This window comes from Geotrypetes seraphini, chromosome 13 (genome assembly GCF_902459505.1).
Source record: "Geotrypetes seraphini chromosome 13, aGeoSer1.1, whole genome shotgun sequence".
NCBI classification, from domain to species: Eukaryota; Metazoa; Chordata; class Amphibia; order Gymnophiona; family Dermophiidae; genus Geotrypetes; species Geotrypetes seraphini.
The window spans coordinates 39,609,226-39,627,804 of NC_047096.1; the positions used below are offsets into that span (position 1 = coordinate 39,609,226).

Sequence of the window (18,579 nt, forward strand, 5' to 3'; positions counted from 1 at the left end):
ACCCCAACCAGCAGGCTTTTAAAAAGCACTGCATGTGCTGAAAGAAGCGACCTCTGGAAGGAAAAGGGGCTGATCCCTGGCCAGGGCGATGCCTATGAAATTCACATAAATCCCCACGAGGTGCTTGGTGAGATCAGTCCTCCAGAAGCTGAGGCACCTTAGAGTCACTCAAGGTCTGAACCAGCTTATCCAACTCCTCCCCAAAGAGGAAGGAACCTTGAAATGGTAATTTACTGAGCTTAGACTTAGAGGCCACATCCACGAACCAACCCCAAAGCCACAGGCGAGTCGCTACTCCAAGGGTCATGGACTTGGCTGATGCCCTCAACAGATCATACATAGTATCAGAAATATAAGAAGCGCTGAGCTCAATCTTAGCCACCTCCTGATCCATTAAAGACCAGTCAACCGACTTCCGGGCATCTAGACCACCACATATCGCTGCCTGGACATCCATGGCAACCACATCAAAATTCTGCTTACGGAGAGCCTCCGTCTTACGGTCCTGAGAGTCTCTCAGGGCCAAATTGTCCTCAACTATTACAGTGTGTCGATGTGCGATAGTCGAGACCACTGCATCAACCACAAGAGACTTAAAGGTATCCCTATCCCCATCAGGAATGGGAGACAGTTAAGCCATGGACCACGGCAAGTGACACAGTGTGTCCGGCGTCTTCCACTGTGCGTGCACCACATCACGAATATCCTGATGCATGTGAAAAGAACAAGATGCTGACCGGATCCCCTGAAGCAGATGGTCCAGCACTCGAGGAGGGTCCTTAGCTTCCTCCTCAAAGTGCAAAACTGAAGATCCCTGGAGAATAAGCTCCTGCAGCTCTTCCCGGTAAACATGTGCACAACCAACACATCCTCACCAACTGGCATCTCCAAAAGCCCGTCCACTTCATCTGACCCCACTAGAAAATCTTGGGGGTCCACCCCAAGATCCAAGTCCTCATCCGGCATAACCGGATCAGCCATAAAAAAGTCCTTGTCCCAAGACACACGCTGCCACTTGGACGATGGCTGGGGAGATTGGACAGAGGCAGATGCCACAGGAGACTGAACGGAGGCGGCTAAGGAAGGCAAAGACCCCCCCAGAAGACCCTGAGACCCCCAGAGAAGAAGCAGGACCCCCAGCTGCCTGTAAATAAGCTTTAAACATGGCTAAAACAAAATCAGGGCAGAAAACACCCGGCGGCATCACAGAACTCACTGCAGGTGCAGAAGAAACAGATAGGACCTATTCCTCTCTGTCTAAAACAGGAGAAAGGTTGCTTGAGATCACAGGCAAAATGGTGACACTTCCCACCAAAACTGAAGGAAGGCCCACCAAAAAAACTATCTCCCAAGCGCTGAAGCAGCAACGAGGCCTGACTAGACCCCGCCGTTAAATCAGAACTGCAAGCAACAGCCATTGTAGTGGAAAGGGAATCCCCAGCCCTCTCAGTAGTCAAAGCCTTATCTCCCTGACCATCAGCGGTTGAGGAAACCCCGGCATGGGCGGCAGGGAAACTTGGGCTTCTCCAACACTCCCTGCTGATGAGCAGTGCATATGCGATGGGAAACCCTGCATGCTGGCACCCAAAACCGATGCCAGTTTCCCCTCAAAGTGACCGGAACACTTCATGCACATGCCAGATGCATCAACCACTCAGTGCGTACATAAAACGTACTTCTTCTGCTTTTTAAAAGTGCCCATAACTTACATGTAGGAAAACCACACACAAAATCGCTGATTAAAAATGGCTGCCACATGCCCTTTTATTTTCTTTTTTCTGTTTTATTCTTTTTTTTCAATCTCACAGCCCACAGCTGCAAAGGCTAATAGAGCAGATCCCACAGGCTCTCTAAACTGTAGTCTGTGCCTGAAGGGTGGCCAGGTGTACAGCTGAGGCTCCTCTAAAGAAATGCACACCTCCTTGCACAACACATTGAGGGATACGGGAAAAGAAGGTCTTCATCAGGGAACACCTAGGTCTTAAACAGGGAACACCTGGATTGGGCCTCCGCGTGTGCGGGTCACCAGACTAGATGGACCAAAGGTCTGATTCGGTGAAGGCATTTCTTATGTTTTTATGTTCTAAATAAATTTTGGGGAGGTAGGGGATATGGTGGGAGGGACTTGACCCTTTCGAGTGTGGCACCCCCGAAGTCAGTAGGGCCTCCGAGACAGTCCCTCAAGCTCTGTCCAGACAGCAAAAAGGGACAAGAGAAAGATCACTAACCAGATCCAACAGGCCCTAACTAACCAGACTAAAAGAAAGACTGCACAGGCTTACCACCTCCACCTTCTGGAGACTGAGAACAGGCCGATTGTAAATGGGACTGCATAGCCGACTTGTACTAATTCCAAAAGTCAATGTGTCTCAGTTTCCACCTGATGGCAGAGGATCGTAAACCTATCCATTCTGTGTCGGTCTGGAGGGACAATAAAGAAATGGTAAAATTATGTTTACCTGATAATTTTCTTTTCTTTAGGCCCTCCAGACCGGTCTAGACATTAATGCTTGGGTTATGCTTGCCTACCAGCAGATGGAGACTAGAGAGCTGCACGGGAACAGGGATGACTGGAATCCCGCGGGTTCCCTCTTCAGAACACGGGGATCCTGTGGGGACGCCCCCTAGGGTCGCGGGGTTCCTGCGGGGTTGGATGCACTCGAGTCGAAGTCAGCGCTGACATTGGGAAGACTTTCGGTCAGCTATGTGCTGCGGCAGGGCAGCTAGGAAATATTCAAGGCAGTGGTGTACCAAGGGGGAGGCGGGAGGGGGCGATCTGATCCGGGGCAGCCTTAGGGGTGGGTGCAGAGCCGGCCAGATCCCCTTACCTTCATGGCACTTTCCCCCGACCGACCGACAACAGGCCCAGTCCGACAAACCTCCCTGCCCTGTAGCCGCGAATCTAAATTACCTTCTTACAGCAACTGGATTCAGGGCAGGGAGGTTTGTCGGACCAGGCCTGTTATGTTGTCGGTCTGGCGGGGAAGCGCCACGAAGGTAAGGGGCAGGGAGGGAGAAAGGGAGGAAAGGTGGAGTGGAGAGGAAAAGACGCTTAAGGGAAATGGGTAAAACTGAGGGGGGAGAAGGACGCTGAAAGCACATGGGGAAGACAGAGGGGGGGAGAAGGACGCTGAAAGGACATGGGAAGACAGAGGGGGAGAAGGACACTGAAATGACATGGGGAAGACAGAGGGGGGAGAAGGATACTGAAAGCACATGGGGAAGACAGAGGGAGGAAAAGGACGCTGACAGGACATGGGGAAGATGGGGGAGAAGGACGCTGAAAGGAAATGGGGAAGAGAGAGTGGGGAGAAGATGCTGAAGGGAAATGGGGAAGAGAGAGTGGGGAGAAGACGCTGAAGGGAAATGGGGAAGAGAAAGTGGGATGAAGACGCTGGCAGGGAAGAAGACAGAGATGCCAGACTATGGGGGGAGCGGAGGGAAGAAGATGGGTGCCAGACCAATTTGGAAGAGGGGAGAAAGGGAGAGGCACAGTAACAGAGCAAATGGAAGACGCAGAGAGAAGAGAGATAGTGGATGGAAGGAATTGAATGAGAACATGAGGAAAGCAGAAACCAGGCAACAAAGGTAGGAAAAAAATTCTATTTTTTTTTTTTTTTTTTTTGCTTCATGATATAGTATATTAGTTGTGTTGATAAAAATTTATAAACATTAGAGACTCTGGTAGAAACCCGTTTACAAAGTATGTATTCTTCCCAATTAATATTTCCAAATTAATAAAGTCTCTTTGCTTATTTGTAAATGGGCCAAATTAATAAAGTCTCTTTGCTTATTTGTAAATGGGTTTCTACCAGAGCCTTTAATTCAGTAGCATAATTAAATGAAATAATTATTTCTGAAGTTTATAGGGATGGGCGGGGACAGAGGGGATTCCTCGCGGGGACGGGTGGGGATGGAGGGATTCCTTACAGGGACGGGTGGGATTCCTCACGGGGACAGGTGGGGACGGGTGGGACTTTGACAGGGACGGGTAGGATTTCTGTCTCCGCGCAACTCTCTAAGAGACTGAGAACACTAAATTTTTGTGACCTACACATAACTACTGTGTCAATCCTCAGCCAGTCAGTATTTGTCTAACAAATAAGAAAACCTTGCAAAAGCACCATCCCCCATCAGTGGCATAGTAAAGGGGAGGCAGTCTGCCCTGGGTGCCATCTTGGTAGGGGTGCTAGCAGCTCTCCTCCTCTCCGCCCCCCTGCCACATGCGCACCTACCCTTGAACGTACCTATTTAGGGCCAGATACACAAAGCTCCAACACTAAGGTATAAATACTGTGATGGCAGCAATTTTTCTTTTACCGGCGATGCTCAGCACAATAGCATGCAAATTATATGCATGCTATTTGTGCGGAGAATTGCCAGTAAAAGAGGGCACTTGTTCAAAAGAGCAATCGCTAGCACAGCTCTTCCTCCTGCCTGCCCTGTTAAAAAAAGAAGTCCCTACTCTCCCTGCCTGCTGGTACAGCTGATCGGGCAGGGGAATACTCGATCATCTGAGCCAGCAAGACTCCCCAAAGCCACAGCGGCTTCGGGGAAGTCCTGACGGCTCTGCTGATTGGGGATTCCCCTGCCCCGATCATCTCAACCTGCAGGCAGGAGCTACTTTAAAAATTTTTTTAAAAAGGATGTTGCATGAGCTCAAAACCGGGACTCCCTGACCCCTCCAACTCCAAGCCCCCTGACACTCCTGACACCAAGCCCCCACTTCTGATCCCCCTACCTCTCCCACCATACCATAACAAAATCCTGTTGGTCTATTAGGCTGTGGGTCGAGTCAGACCTCCCTAGCTTAAGGACCCAACACCCTCAACACTGTTCCTCTATACCTTTTGTCAAAAATCAGGCACGATAGATGTCAACTTCCTCCTGCCTGAAGTACCGCCTCTTCAAAATGGCAGCCTTTCACCCTCCTGGTGCAACTTGGGATGCACTGGAAGGGGCCTTAGGCTCTGATTGGCTCAGGTGCCTAAGGTTCCTCCCCTGGTGCCTGAGTCAATCGGGGCCTTAGGCCCCTCACAGTGCATCACTGGCATGCACTGGGAAAGGCCTAAGGCTCTGAGTCCTTTAGAAAAAACAATCACTCTGAATACCACCTGAGCTGCCTGGCCTATAACACTGAGCATCCCAAAGCCTATTGCATCATGAAGACCCATGACCCATTCCTCTGGGTTTATCCTCTGGTGCAGATCCTTGGCTTTCCCTAATCCTTTAACTAGCTTATCCAACTCCTCACCAAACAGCATGGAGCCCCCAAAAGCAGCAGAGCTTAGACTTAGAAGTTACATCCGTTGCCCAACCACGAAGCCATAGAGCTCTCTGGGCAGTCACCACCAAAGCCATATTCTTAGCTGAGGTCCAAAGCAAATCATACAGAGTATCCACTAAGAAAGAATAGCCAAGAGTACCCACTAAGAAAGAATCTCCAGCTCAGTCAACTCCTGAGTCACCTACCATCTGTTGAGAGTGGGAACATACTGGGTGGCTGAGGGTTGGCCTAGTGCTTATGGGTAGGTCATACAAATTAAGTGTTCTCAATCTCCATAACCCAAGTGTCAGTGTCTGGACCAGTCTGCACTGCAGACAAGGAACAACCCATTAGCTTTTTTAAAATATGAATTTAACAGTCACATGTTTTATTTCTATAGTGATTCTTGTTATTTCTGCAGCTGGATCTTTCCTTTGGTGTGCAATTCTCACTGTATACCCTAGATATATGCCTCATCAATTGCTGCTACAAGCCCCCATACACCTAAAAAAGAGCAGAATAGGTCAATATTTAAAATGATTTATCCCAGTTAGAAGAGGCTCCTCCACAGTTAAATAGCACCGACCAGGTAATACACCCTAGCACTAATTAGATATTGCGGTGGTAGTCTCTCCTGATTTTCAGTAATATTATTCAGTTATGTGCTGCTCTTACATGAGATTTTGAAAATTGCTTGCACAAAATCCATAGCATGCAATTGCAAGGGGGTATGGACCTGGGAGGGCATGGGCATGCCTAGCACTTACAGGCATGGGTTATAGAATATAAGCATTGACCAGTCATTGAGCTGGCATTAGAGCTTGGGCATAAAATTTGGAGTACAACTGTGGACTTAAGTTAGTATTCTGTAATGGCATTTGCTAATGCCATTACAGAATACTAAAAGGCACCTAAATAAATATGCGCCTAAAGTTAGGCGCCTAACTTAATTAGTAAATTGGCATAAATTATGAGCTTTAATAAGCTCCTAAATGAAAAAAATAAAATTAGTTGAGTAATAGGTGACTATGTTCTTAGGTGTGATTCTACAAAAGAGAGGTGCTTAATAGTGCCTAACTCCAAAAAAAGCGTGTTTAGGGGCAGAAAAGGCCTTAGGCACCATTAGGCATTTTTTCTCTAAAGCACTGGTTCCCAACCCTGTCCTGGAGGACCATCAGGCCAATCAGGTTTTCAGGCTAGCCCTAATGAATATGCATGAGAGAGATTTGCATATAATGGAAGTGACAGGCACGCAAATCTGCTCCATGCATATTCATTAGGGCTATCCCGAAAACCCGATTGGCCTGGTGGTCCTCCAGGGGGAGGCATCCTGGGAGTGGGGTTTGTTCCTGGTGATATTCCAAATATTTCTATTTGGTTGAGTTGGTGGTCTCAAAAAAGCTCTTCCCTAGAACAAGGAGGTCAGAGCATAACTAGCTATAATTGGCAAATTGAGAAATAAACTCTTTATTTAAAAAGTTCTTTTCTTCTAAGCATGGAGCTATATTTAATATATACCGTATTTTTTGATCCATAAGACACACCTGACCATAAGACGCACCCTAGGTTTAGAGTAGGAAAACAAGAAATAAAACATTCTGAACCAAATTGTATACTTATACCAGGCTCTGCACCCAGCCCCCTTCCCTCCCTGCCCTATCAGGCTATATAGCCAGTCCCTCTCCCTGCCAGGCTCTGCACCCTGCCCTACCCTGTACCGCCTCTGGTGGTCTAGTGTTAGGCCAGGACAGGGTACAGGGCAGGTCTAAGTGGTAGGCAGTTCCCACTCCCACCCCGCGAATCCCACATTGGTTGCCACAACTTCAGTGATAAAGGAGGGAGCAAAAAAGAGCCAAGAGAAATGTTGACTGGGTTAAAAACTTGTCCTCATCCCAAAAGACCATCACCAGTGTCCCACTCTGAACATTAGTTTGACTCAATACCCTAGTTGACTCCCCGAGGTTGGGTATACTGACAGGCGACGCTAAACCAGCAGCCTCACACTCGCATCCTCTATTGGCTGAGCTGCGTGGGAGTTGCAACGTTCGTACGGGAGGGAGGCAGCTGAGAGAGCATGTATACTCGCCCATTGTAACTAGAAAGCAAGCGGTGGTGGCGTTGGCAGGTTTGGGTTATGCACGTATGTATGCTTGTGTCCGAAGTCACCACCTCCTTCCCCCATAGGCTGCGGGAACAGAAAGACAAACACTTCCTTCCTGCTTATTGGTGCTTAGGAATGTAGAGACAGAAACACCTTTGCTGCTTATCACTGGCGAGTGTGCGCATGAGCGCGCAGGGGCTGAAAAGTGTTTGGATGCGTCAGGAGGGGAAGGCAGTTTGAAAGCAACTCTTTATTCCAATCAAGCAGCTGTTGGGAGGAGAGTGTCAGGCTAGCACCCTCCTTTAAAGTGACCCTTGTCAGCCCCTAGGTTCTTCTCTAACTCTCCATCCCCTGATCGGCAGCTCTCGTGTACCTTCCAAGACGATTCTCCCACTCAAGAGCGCTGACAGCAGCAGCGTTTCACATTCAATGGCTTGTGTCAACCCCAAAACCTGCTAGTATAAAAGCTGAGGGGTGCGTGCTGACATTACTATCACAACAAAGCCCGAGAACAGCAAGTGCAAGATGCTGGGGGGAGGGGGAATATTCGCTTAATTCGATGCACCTTCATTTCCACCCACTTGCTTTGGGGAAAAAAGTGTGCCTTATGTACCAAAAAATATGGTACCTGGAAAACCAATTTAGCCTTGTCAGTGTGTGTTAGTTGCTTTAAAAAAATAAGATATAGACAAGTCAGACTTGAGCCAGTGTAACTACATGGCATTCTTATTTTTCATGTTAATAATGTCGTTTAATACTGTGGTTCATTCTACTGTTTTCAAGGACCATTCAATGGGATCTGGAGCTATTAGTCGCAGCATGACACTAACCTTTCAATAAAAGACTTTTTCATGTCAAGACTGTAAATCTTGAAGTTTCTCAAAGGACTATTTCTCAGGAGCACATCTCCAACTATTCCTTAAAAGAGGCAAATAACAGAAGATAAAACAAAGCTACCATCATAACTCATAGAAACTATATACTTTGTTAACAATTATAAACAAAATAGTTTGAAAACTTATTTTTTAAAAACCTCATTAAAAAGAAAGCAATGCCTTATTAAAAAACACCAACACACAGAATATTGGAGAAATTAGATCTTACCAACTAATTTTCTTTCCTTGATTCCTTCCAGACCACTCCAGAAATGGACTAGAGCCTCAATTTGGTTAAGCGGAATAAAAATGTTCATAGTATAATATCACCTCAATTAGGGGCTCATTTTCAAAAAAGAAAAATGTCCAAAAGACGTTATAAAGTGGCACTTGTACATTTGGATCACCAAAATGTCCAAATCACCATTTTCGAAACCTACTTTCTAGATGGTTATCTATGCCATTTTATAGCAGTGCATCTAAATTTCTTGGGGGCGTGTTAGAGGCATGTTTTGGGCGGGCTTAGGACTTGAACGTTTTGCAGCAATAAATGTTTTGCAAAATGTCCAAGGCACTATGGACGTTTGGAGCTAGACCTGTTTTAAAAATGAATAAGGGCCAAAAAGGTGCTCAATCTGACCAGATGACTACTGGAGGAATACAGGCATGGCCCTCCTCCACATTCCCCCAGTGGTCACAGACCCCCCCTCCCGCCCCCCAAAGATGTGAAAGAAATAGTACATATTGCTCTCTCTATGACAGATGCAGATATTATGGTCAGTCCCAGTAGAACAGCAAGCAGGTGGCTGGAGTAGCCTAGTGGTCAGTGCAGTGGGACCCAGAGAAGGGGACCCAGGCCCATATCCTATCCTAACTTGTATACTTGTGTGCCCACCAAAAACCTCCTGTACTGCCACTTGCAGGAATAAAGACTATTGGAGTGTTAAACAGTTGGGTCCAGTACATTTTGGAGGGCTCACCATACAATGCAAAGTGGTTAGGGTGAGATGTGTACCTGGGACCTTGTAACTTGTCACAAACACTCCTCAGAGCAGAGCTAAACCGTGACAAACCTTATGCTCTGGCGTGTCCCCTACGACCAGGGGTATCCTCAGGACTTTTGGTTGGCCCTAGGAAACTACCCTGGGAAAGAAAGGATAAGTACTGGCTTCAAATCACCAACACTCAGACAGAGTTCTTCAAAAATTAATAATAGTTTTATTCTGACCTCAGCGGTCTAAAAGATATAACATGTAGGCAAATATCTGCAGCATTTCACCAAAACAAATCCAGCTTCAAAAAAAAAATAAAGGTACAAAAGAAACCACATACAATTTGTCTTGCCTGAGTTCATTCATTCTGGCTCAGTCATGAAATTATATTGGTAGTCAAAACAAAAACCAAACTTCCTCTCAGCAGTAGTTGTTTCGGAGGCATGAAAGAGAGATTCCCAGCATTCATATAAAATCTAGATAACTCTTATAGCAGCAAAGGTTATATACTCTTTTAGGCAGCAAGCAACAGCACAGCTTTGCACAGGGCTGACTAACACTGTAGCTACCTCTTGGAAGGCAACACAGCTGAGGAAGATCCTGTACCAGCAAACGGCACACACACTAAGGTTTTAAACTAAGAACCATTCATAACGAGACTGGAAGACTGGGCAAAAAAGTGGCAAATGAGTTTTAACGTAGAGAAATGCAAGGTCATGCATGTAGGGAAAAAGAACCCGATGTTCAGCTACAAAATGGGGGGAACACTGCTAGGGGTGAGTACCCTTGAAAGGGACCTGGGGGTGATGGTCGACACATCACTGAAACCATCGGCACAATGTGCGACAGCCTCAAAGAAAGCAAACAGAATGCTGGGCATCATCAAAAAGGGTATCACAACCAGGACGAAGGAAGTCATCATGCCGCTGTATCGAGCAATGGTGCGCCCGCACCTGGAGTACTGTGTTCAATACTGGTCGCCGTACCTCAAGAAGGACATGGCGATACTCGAGGGAGTGCAGAGGAGGGCGACTAAACTGATAAAAGGTATGGAAAATTTTGCATACGCCGACAGGTTAAAAATGCTGGGGCTGTTCTCCCTAGAGAAGAGGAGACTTAGAGGGGACATGATAGAAACCTTCAAAATCCTTAAGGGCATAGAGAAAGTGAATAAGGATAGATTCTTCAAACTGTGGGGAGCCACAAGAACTAGGGGTCACTCGGAGAAATTGAAAGGGGACAGGTTTAGAACAAATGCTAGGAAGTTCTTTTTTACTCAGAGGGTGGTGGACACATGGAATGCGCTTCTGGAGGATGTGATAGGCCAGAACTCTGTACAGGGGTTCAAGGAGGGTTTAGATAGGTTCCTGGAGGATAGGGGGATTGAAGGGTACAGATATAACTTGAGGTAGGTTATAGAAGTGGACAGAAACCACTTCACAGGTCGCAGACCTGATGGGCCGCCGCGGGAGCGGACCGCTGGGCGAGATGGACCTCGGTCTGACCCAGTGGAGGCAACTTCTTATGTTCTTATGTTCTTACTGCTCCCAGGTTCTTTAGCCCAAACTTCACTTTAAGAAAGCAGGTTATCAACACTCAGGTAAGTAAACTTCTTTAACCAAAAATAATGGTTCGCTCAAAGGCAAGCAGCAAATACATAAAGCATTTTCTGGCTCAGAAAAAAACACCAGCTGCTTCGGCTACTCACCGTTTTCAGTTAATGTCCATAAGTTCTGTCTGGCTCTCTGGAACAGGGCCAGCTTCCTGAACTTCCATCCCTTCCACACATTCTGGAATCTGGAAGGCAGAAGTGGGGAGGCTTTCTTCTACCTCCTGCATCAGCCAATCAGGAACCTCTGTCTCTGCTTCCTTGTCCCACGGCTCCTGTTCTGCTCTGGGCTGCTGGAGTGACTCAGCCGTCTCTCTCCTTCCCCTGCTGTTTGCTTCAGCCTGCTTTTAATCATCCCACAGCCAATCCCCTTCAGCCTGTAGAGGGAGATGGGCTTTGGTTTCACTGCAGGCTTCCCTTGCCTGTTTTGCCTGGGTTTCCTAGGCTCAGCTAGTTTATCTTTGGCTGCCCTAGCTGACTTATGAACAGAATGCTGCTGTTGCCAGTCTGCCTGCCACTGATCCAGATCACCACTGCTCTGGTCGTATGGGCAAGGGAGGTCAGCCTCAAGAATTAATCTGGTCAGCTCTTCTGCACAGGATCCTGCTAGGTGCACAAATAGTGCAGGTGCTAGGTTTGTCACAATATGAAGTTTACTGCAGTGACCCCTAGGGTGCCCACTGCTCAGCTAGGACATCTGTGTGACCAGTCTACTAGCTGACCCCTTCTACCTCCCATTGGCTTATTCTGTGTGTTTTGAATTTGGATGTTTTATTTTTTGAAAATGGTCAAAAAAGATAGACGCACTAAAGGTAAACACGTCTAGAAATGGTTATTTTTATTATTTATTTATCAGTTTTCAACAAATTCACAAGCATCCACTTGTTTAGGAAATATAGAGAATAAAGTAAAAAGAATTCAAATTTTAACAAAAAGGAAATATTCTTAAAAGAAGGAAAACAATTATCTCTTCCTCAGACCACAAAATTATATCAGGAGGAAGCAAAGAAAGATAAGGAGATCATTAATAAGTATAGTTACAGGTAATATGCTTAACGGGTTATAACACCATCAAAAACCTTTTAAACTAGCTTTATACATTATGGACTAGCTTCTTGGTATTTAGCAAGTCTCTAAGCTGGTCGGGAATAAAAACAACATATTTTGTCCCAGCATACTTGACAAGACATTTACAGGGGTAACTTAACAAAAAAGTAGCCCCCAATGCTTTAACTTCTTGCCTCATACTCAGGAATACTTTTCTTCGTTCCTGAGTGGCTTTTATCACATCTGGGAAAACCTGGATTTTTTTGACCCAAAAATAGAGCTTGTGGAAGTCTAAAAAATGTACGCATCACTGCGTTAAGATCCTGTTCAAATACAAATGAGACAAGAAGAGTGGAAGAAGTTTCAATTTCTGTGGTAGATTTTTCCAAAAATTCAGACAGATTACTCAAATCAAAAGGTTGTAGCTTCCAGGCAAATCCTCTAAGAACATAAGAATTGCCGCTGTTGGGTCAGACCAGTGGTCCATCGTGCCCAGCAGTCCGCTCACGCGGCAGCACTTGGTCAAAGACCAGAGCCCTAACTGAGACTAGCCCTACCTGCGTATGTTCTGGTTCAGCAGGAACTTGTCTAACTTTGTCTTGAATCCCTGGAGGGTGTTTTCCCCCACGACAGACTCCGGAAGAGCGTTCCAGTTTTCTACCACTCTCTGAGTGAAGAAGAACTTCCTTACATTCATACGGAATCTATCCCCTTTCAATTTTAGAGTGCCTTCTCGTTCTCCCTACCTTGGAGAGGGTGAAGAACCTGTCCTTATCTACTAAGTCTTTTCCCTTCAGTACCTTGAATGTTTTGATCATGTTGTCCCCTCTCAGTCTCCTCTGTTCGAGGGAGAAAAGGCTTCTTTTTTTCAGGAAGATAGTAAATTTTGTTTATAGGAGGTATTGATTCTAGTGGAAATTTTAATACTTCCACCAGAAATTTTTAAACATATCAGATGGCAAAATACCAGTTGTTTTAGGAAAATTAAGTAGCCTGAGGTTTAATCTTCTATTAAAGTTTTCAATTTGTTCAATCTTCCTTTGAACAAAAATTTTATCTTTAATGAGATTCCCTGCGAGGTTTTGAAGAGAGGATATTTCTTTATCCATCTGTTCAAATGAAGAAGTTATCAATTTTACTTGTCACCACAGAAAATTCAGTAGTAAATTTAGTCACAGCGACTTCCAGCCTTTGAAGCATATCCCAGATGCCTTCCAGAGTCACCACCGTGGGGGAGCAAATTCCTTCTGCTCCCTCGCTGATCAAGCCTTCGGTGTCCTTTTCTCACGATGCTCCCCCTCGCTGTGGCTGCATTAACCCTTCTCGGGTAGTGGCCACAGCACTGTTGCGGAATACTGACGTCGGACACAGTGGGGGCATAGCAGAAGCAATTGCAGGTGGCCCCTCTCCAGCAACCGATGGTGAGCTGGCTAGAAAATGCTCCATCTTCAACTGCTTAGACGATGAGGGAGTCGGCCAGACAGAGCCTTTCCTTTTGGTAAGTGGCATTATTATCTGTAAAGCCCGCGGTTGAATCGACAACCACCGCAAAGGGGAGAATTAAGCAGGAAGGTTAGAGAGTGACCCCTAAACCCGCTGCCATCTTGCTTCCTAGAAATGGTTATTTTTTATTTTAAAAAGTTACACAAATTTGCAGTTTCGAAAATGGGCATTCCTCTACCCAATCTTTTGACTCACTGCCGAAAATGTACAAAGTTGAACTTAGAAGTCACATCAAAAATGCCCCTCATAGTGTACTATACAGTCCTCACAAGAGTAAGAGAATGAAAGAACAATTAACAACCAAGTCAGATTCTGGCTCATTAAATTATAACAAAGGCTACATTTCAATTAAAATTTAATCATAATTAATTGCAGTGTTCAGCTTGCCAGCATCTCACCCCTCCTTCCCCCCAACTGCATCCAGGTTACCAGCATCTTATGTCCAGCTTCTCAGTATTTTATTTCTGCCCTGTGTTCAGCTCTCCCTTCCCTCTGCCTCCCATTTTCCAGGTCCAAAATCGTTCCCTTTCTCTCCTCCTCTCCTCAGGTCTGACATCTATCCATGTCTCTTCCTTCCTTCCCTCCCCCCCCACTTCCAGGTTCAACATATATTCTTCTTTAGTCTCTCCTTTCAAGCCCCCTCAGGTCAAGCCTGCCAGCATCTTATTTTTGCCCTGTGTTCATCTCTCCCACCTTCCCCAGGTCCAACATTCTTCCTCTCTCTTACCCCACCCCTCCTAGATACATCTTTAATTCTCTCCTCATTCCTTTTGCCCCCTCTGTCTTGGCTCTCACCTGTCATCATCTTATTTCTGCCCTGTGTCCATCCCTCCCTTCCATCTGCCACCCCCAGAACAATATCTCTCCTTCTATCCTCTTAGATCTTCAAGGTCCAACATCATTCCTTCTCTCCTCTCTCCCTCCCTCCCTTCCACCCCCACCCTGTCACCAGTACAGTCAGCATCTCTCCCTGCACTTTCCCCTCTCACTTGCTCTCCTCTACCCTCTGACCCATCCTGCACCCCCTCCCCCAATACAATTCCCTATTTCCTCAGGGGTGGAACAGGTCAGAAACAGCATCTGGAACAGGCAGCAGGCAGCATATAGATATTGCTGTGCTGCTGCTGCTGTCTAAGCAACTTTGAAGATACAGGGGAGAAGTTGAGGGAGAAAAGTGCAGGGCTGAGATGCCGATTACATAGCTGACAGGAGTGGGAAGGAGAAATTAGGTTCTTACCTGCTAATTTACTTTCTTTTAGCTTCTCCAGACCAGTAGAGGTTAATCTTTACGAATGGGTATATATCCAATCATGACCAGCAGGTGGAGACTGAAAACAAAACTGTGGGACAGTATATACTATACTCCCTTCTCTATTTCCCTCAGTCTGCCGAATAGCCAAGCAGAACCAAGAACTGGAAAGACAGAAAGAAAACAACACTCCGAATAGGAGTAACAAGTAACATACCCAAATGCTGTTGGAAAATGCAAAGGAGAAATACCCGAAGGAAAATGTCCCCACAGCTCGCCAGCTAAGCCAGCCGAGCCACAGCCGCTGTTCTTTAATTCTCCCCGGCCCTAGAAAAATACTAGAACCCGCAGCAAAAAACAAAAACTGCCCGTGAAACAGCCCCAACAACAACAACAGACAGGGTGGGGACCTCTACTGGTCTGGAGAAGCTAAAAGAAAGTAAATTAGCAGGTAAGAACCTAATTTCTCCTTCTTTAGCACTCTCCAGACCAGTAGAGGTTAACCTTTACGAATGGGACGTACCAAAGCAGTCCCTCTCACGGGCGGGACCCCCAAAGGGCCGATACCAGAACACGCTCACCGAACACCGCGTCCCAACGCGCCTGAACATCTACCCGATAATGTCTAACAAATGAATGCAAGGAGGACCAAACCGCAGCCTTACAAATATCCACTGGAGGCACGAGCGACGACTCAGCCCAAGAAGCCGCCTGACCCCGAGTGGAATGAGCCTTGAGAAACTCTGGAACTGGCTTCTGTCTCAGAAGATAAGCGGAAACAATCGTCTCCTTGATCCAGCGCGCAATAGTAGCCTTAGAAGCGCCAGCCCCCCGACGAGGACCCGCCAGAAGGACAAAGAGATGATCGGATGTCCGAAATTCCCAGATCCGCTGCACATAAGAGCGAAGGACCCGACCGACATCCAACTTGCGCAGCTGCCGTTGCTCAGAAGAGCCCTCCCGACTACCCAAGACCGGGAGGACCACCGATTGATTGACATGAAAAGGAGAAACTACTTTCGGCAGAAAGGAAGGAACAGGCCGTAAGACAACCCGCTCCCTCGAAAATTCCAAGAAGGGCGCCCTACAAGAGAAAGCCTGTAGCTCAGAAATACGCCTAGCGGAAGTAATGGCCACCAAAAAGACCGCCTTCAGAGTAAGGTCCTTCAAAGAACAGCCATCCAACGGCTCGAAGGGCGGGCGCACCAAAACAGAGAGAACCAGATTGAGATCCCAAGAGGGAATCGAGGGCCGTAGGGGAGGCCTGAGCAACTTGGCCGCCCATAGAAAGCGAATGACATCAGGAATGGCCGACAAACGCTGACCTGTCACCAACCCTCGAAAAGCCGACAGGGCCGCAAGTTGAACCCGGAGAGAAGACCAAGCCAGGCCTCTATCCAGGCCATCCTGCAAGAACTCTAGAATGTTAGGCAGGGAAGCGCGAAAAGAGACCACTCCCCGCGCCCGGCACCATTCCTCAAAAAGACGCCAAACCCGCACATAAGCCCGAGAGGTAGAAAGCCTACGGGACCCCAAAAGTGTAGAGATCACCTTATCTGAATATCCCTTCTTACTAAGGCGACCCCTTTCAAGAGCCAAGCCGTAAGACAAAAGGGAGACGGGTCGAACATGGGAATGGGACCCTGCGTCAGAAGATCGCACACGAGAGGCAGAGGAAGAGGATCCGCCACCAGATGCCTCACCAGATCCGCATACCACGGACGACGAGGCCAATCCGGAGCCACCAGAACCACCAGCCCCGGATGGCGAACAATGCGAAGCAGTACTCTGCCCACTAATGGCCAAGGAGGGAACACATACAACAGCCCCTCCGTTGGCCACGGTTGGACCAGAGCATCCAGACCCTCGGCCAGACCGTCCCTGCGACGACTGAAGAAGCGGGGCACCTTGGCGTTGCCACTCGTGGCCATCAGGTCCATCAGGAGCTGCCCCCAAGCTTGCACTATCAACTGAAACGCCATGGTGCCGAGACACCACTCTCCTGGATCCAAGAAGTGACGACTGAGGAAGTCTGCCTGAACATTTTCTACCCCGGCTATGTGAGAGGCCGAGAGGTCCAGAAGATGGGACTCCGCCCAAACCATGAGCCGAGCCGCCTCCTGCGCCACCTGAGTGCTCTTGGTGCCCCCCTGACGATTGACATAAGCCACCGCCGTGGCATTGTCCGACAGGACTCTGACCAACTTGCCCAACAAAAGGGAGTGGAAAGCCAACAGCGCCAGCCGGACCGCTCTGGTCTCCAACACGTTGATCGACCAGGAGGCCTCCTCCGTGGACCAGGTACCCTGAGCTGAGTGACCCAGACACTGAGCCCCCCAACCGAGGAGACTCGCATCCGTAAGGAGCACCGTCCACTGCGGGAGATCCAGACCCACCCCCTGAACCAGGTGAGGGGTCCGGAGCCACCAGCACAGACTGCAGCGCGCCATGCCTCGCAGGGGAACAGGAACCTCCAAACCGTGCCTCTGGGGAGACCACCTCCGGAGCAGAGCATACTGAAGAGGACGCATGTGGGCCCGCACCCACCTCACCACGTCCAGGGACGCCGCCATTGACCCCAAGACTTGGAGGAAATCTCACGCCCGAGGACACCGGGACGCCAAAAGCAGGCGAATCTGAGATTGCAATTTGCTCACCCGGGCCTCTGGTAGGAAGACCTTCCCCAAGGAGGTGTCGAAGAGAACCCCAAGATACTCCAGACGCTGAGCCGGGACCAACCGACTCTTGGAAAGGTTGACCACCCAGCCCAGCGACCGGAGAAACTCCACCACCCGAGCCGTAACCCGGTAGCTCTCCTGCAACGACTTTGCCCGAATCAACCAGTCGTCCAGGTAGGGGTGCACCAGGATGCCCTCCGACCGCAAGGCTGCCACGACGACCACCATCACCTTGGTGAACGTCCGGGGAGCCGTGGCCAGCCCAAAGGGAAGCGCACAGAACTGATAGTGCCGACCCAAGATCGCGAAGCGAAGGAAGCGCTGATGAGAGGCCCGAATGGGAACGTGCAAGTAGGCCTCCGTCAGATCGAGAGAAGTGAGAAACTCCCCCGGCTGAACTGCCAGAATGACCGACCGCAGGGTTTCCATGCGGAAAGAAGGAATCTTGAGAGCCCTGTTGACCCCTTTCAAATCCAGGATGGGCCGAAAGGTCCCCTCTTTCTTGGGCACCACAAAGTAAATGGAGTACCTGCCCGTGCCCCACTCCGGCGGGGGCACTGGAACAACGGCCTTGAGATCTATCAAGCGCTGAAGGGTCTGTCGAAAAGCCTGCGTCTTCCCAGGAGTCTGACATGGAGAAGCGAGGAAAAAATCCGGCAGAGAGCGGGCGAACTCCAGGGCATAACCGACCCGCACCACCTCCAGGACCCACTGATCGGACGTGATCTCGGCCCATTTGGGGAAAAATTCGCGCAGCCGGGCCCCCACCGGAACCACCGGGGGCGCCGGCAAAAAGTCATTGTGCAGGACGGGAAGCGGGGGAACCGGCGGAGGGATTCCCTGCCCCCCGACGGGCCCCCCGAAAGGGCTGCATGCGCTGGAAGAACCAACCCCGGGAAAACCCTGGAGCCGGGAAAGAAGTAGCTCCACGCCCAGGGCGATACTTGCGAAACTCCCGCAACCGCCCCCGGGCAGTGCCACCCCGAGACGCAGGGCGGGCACGGTCCTCAGGCAGACGGGGCACCTTAGAGTCCGTCAGAGTCTGAATCAACTTATCCAATTCCTCCCCTAACAAAAAGGACCCCCGAAAGGGAAATTTAGTAAGCTTAGCTTTGGACGCAGCATCCGCCGCCCAAGCGCGCAGCCACAAAATACGTCGCGCGGCCACACCAAAGGCCATAGACTTAGCCGAAATCCGCACCAAGTCATATAGAGCATCTGAGAGGAACGAGGCAGCCATCTCAATCTTCGCCACCTCC

General features: G+C 48.5%; 1 protein-coding gene across 3 annotated transcripts in view; it reads right to left on the reverse strand.

Annotated features, from left to right (window-relative positions):
* GLB1L2 (galactosidase beta 1 like 2) overlaps positions 1-18,579 on the reverse strand; it is a 228,484-nt gene that overhangs the window by 29,919 nt on the left and 179,986 nt on the right. For all 3 annotated transcript variants that reach the window (XM_033919320.1, XM_033919318.1, XM_033919319.1), the window contains exon 16: positions 8,198-8,285. In XM_033919320.1, coding sequence (XP_033775211.1) covers positions 8,198-8,285 — 88 coding nt within the window. The remainder of the gene's footprint in view (positions 1-8,197; positions 8,286-18,579) is intronic.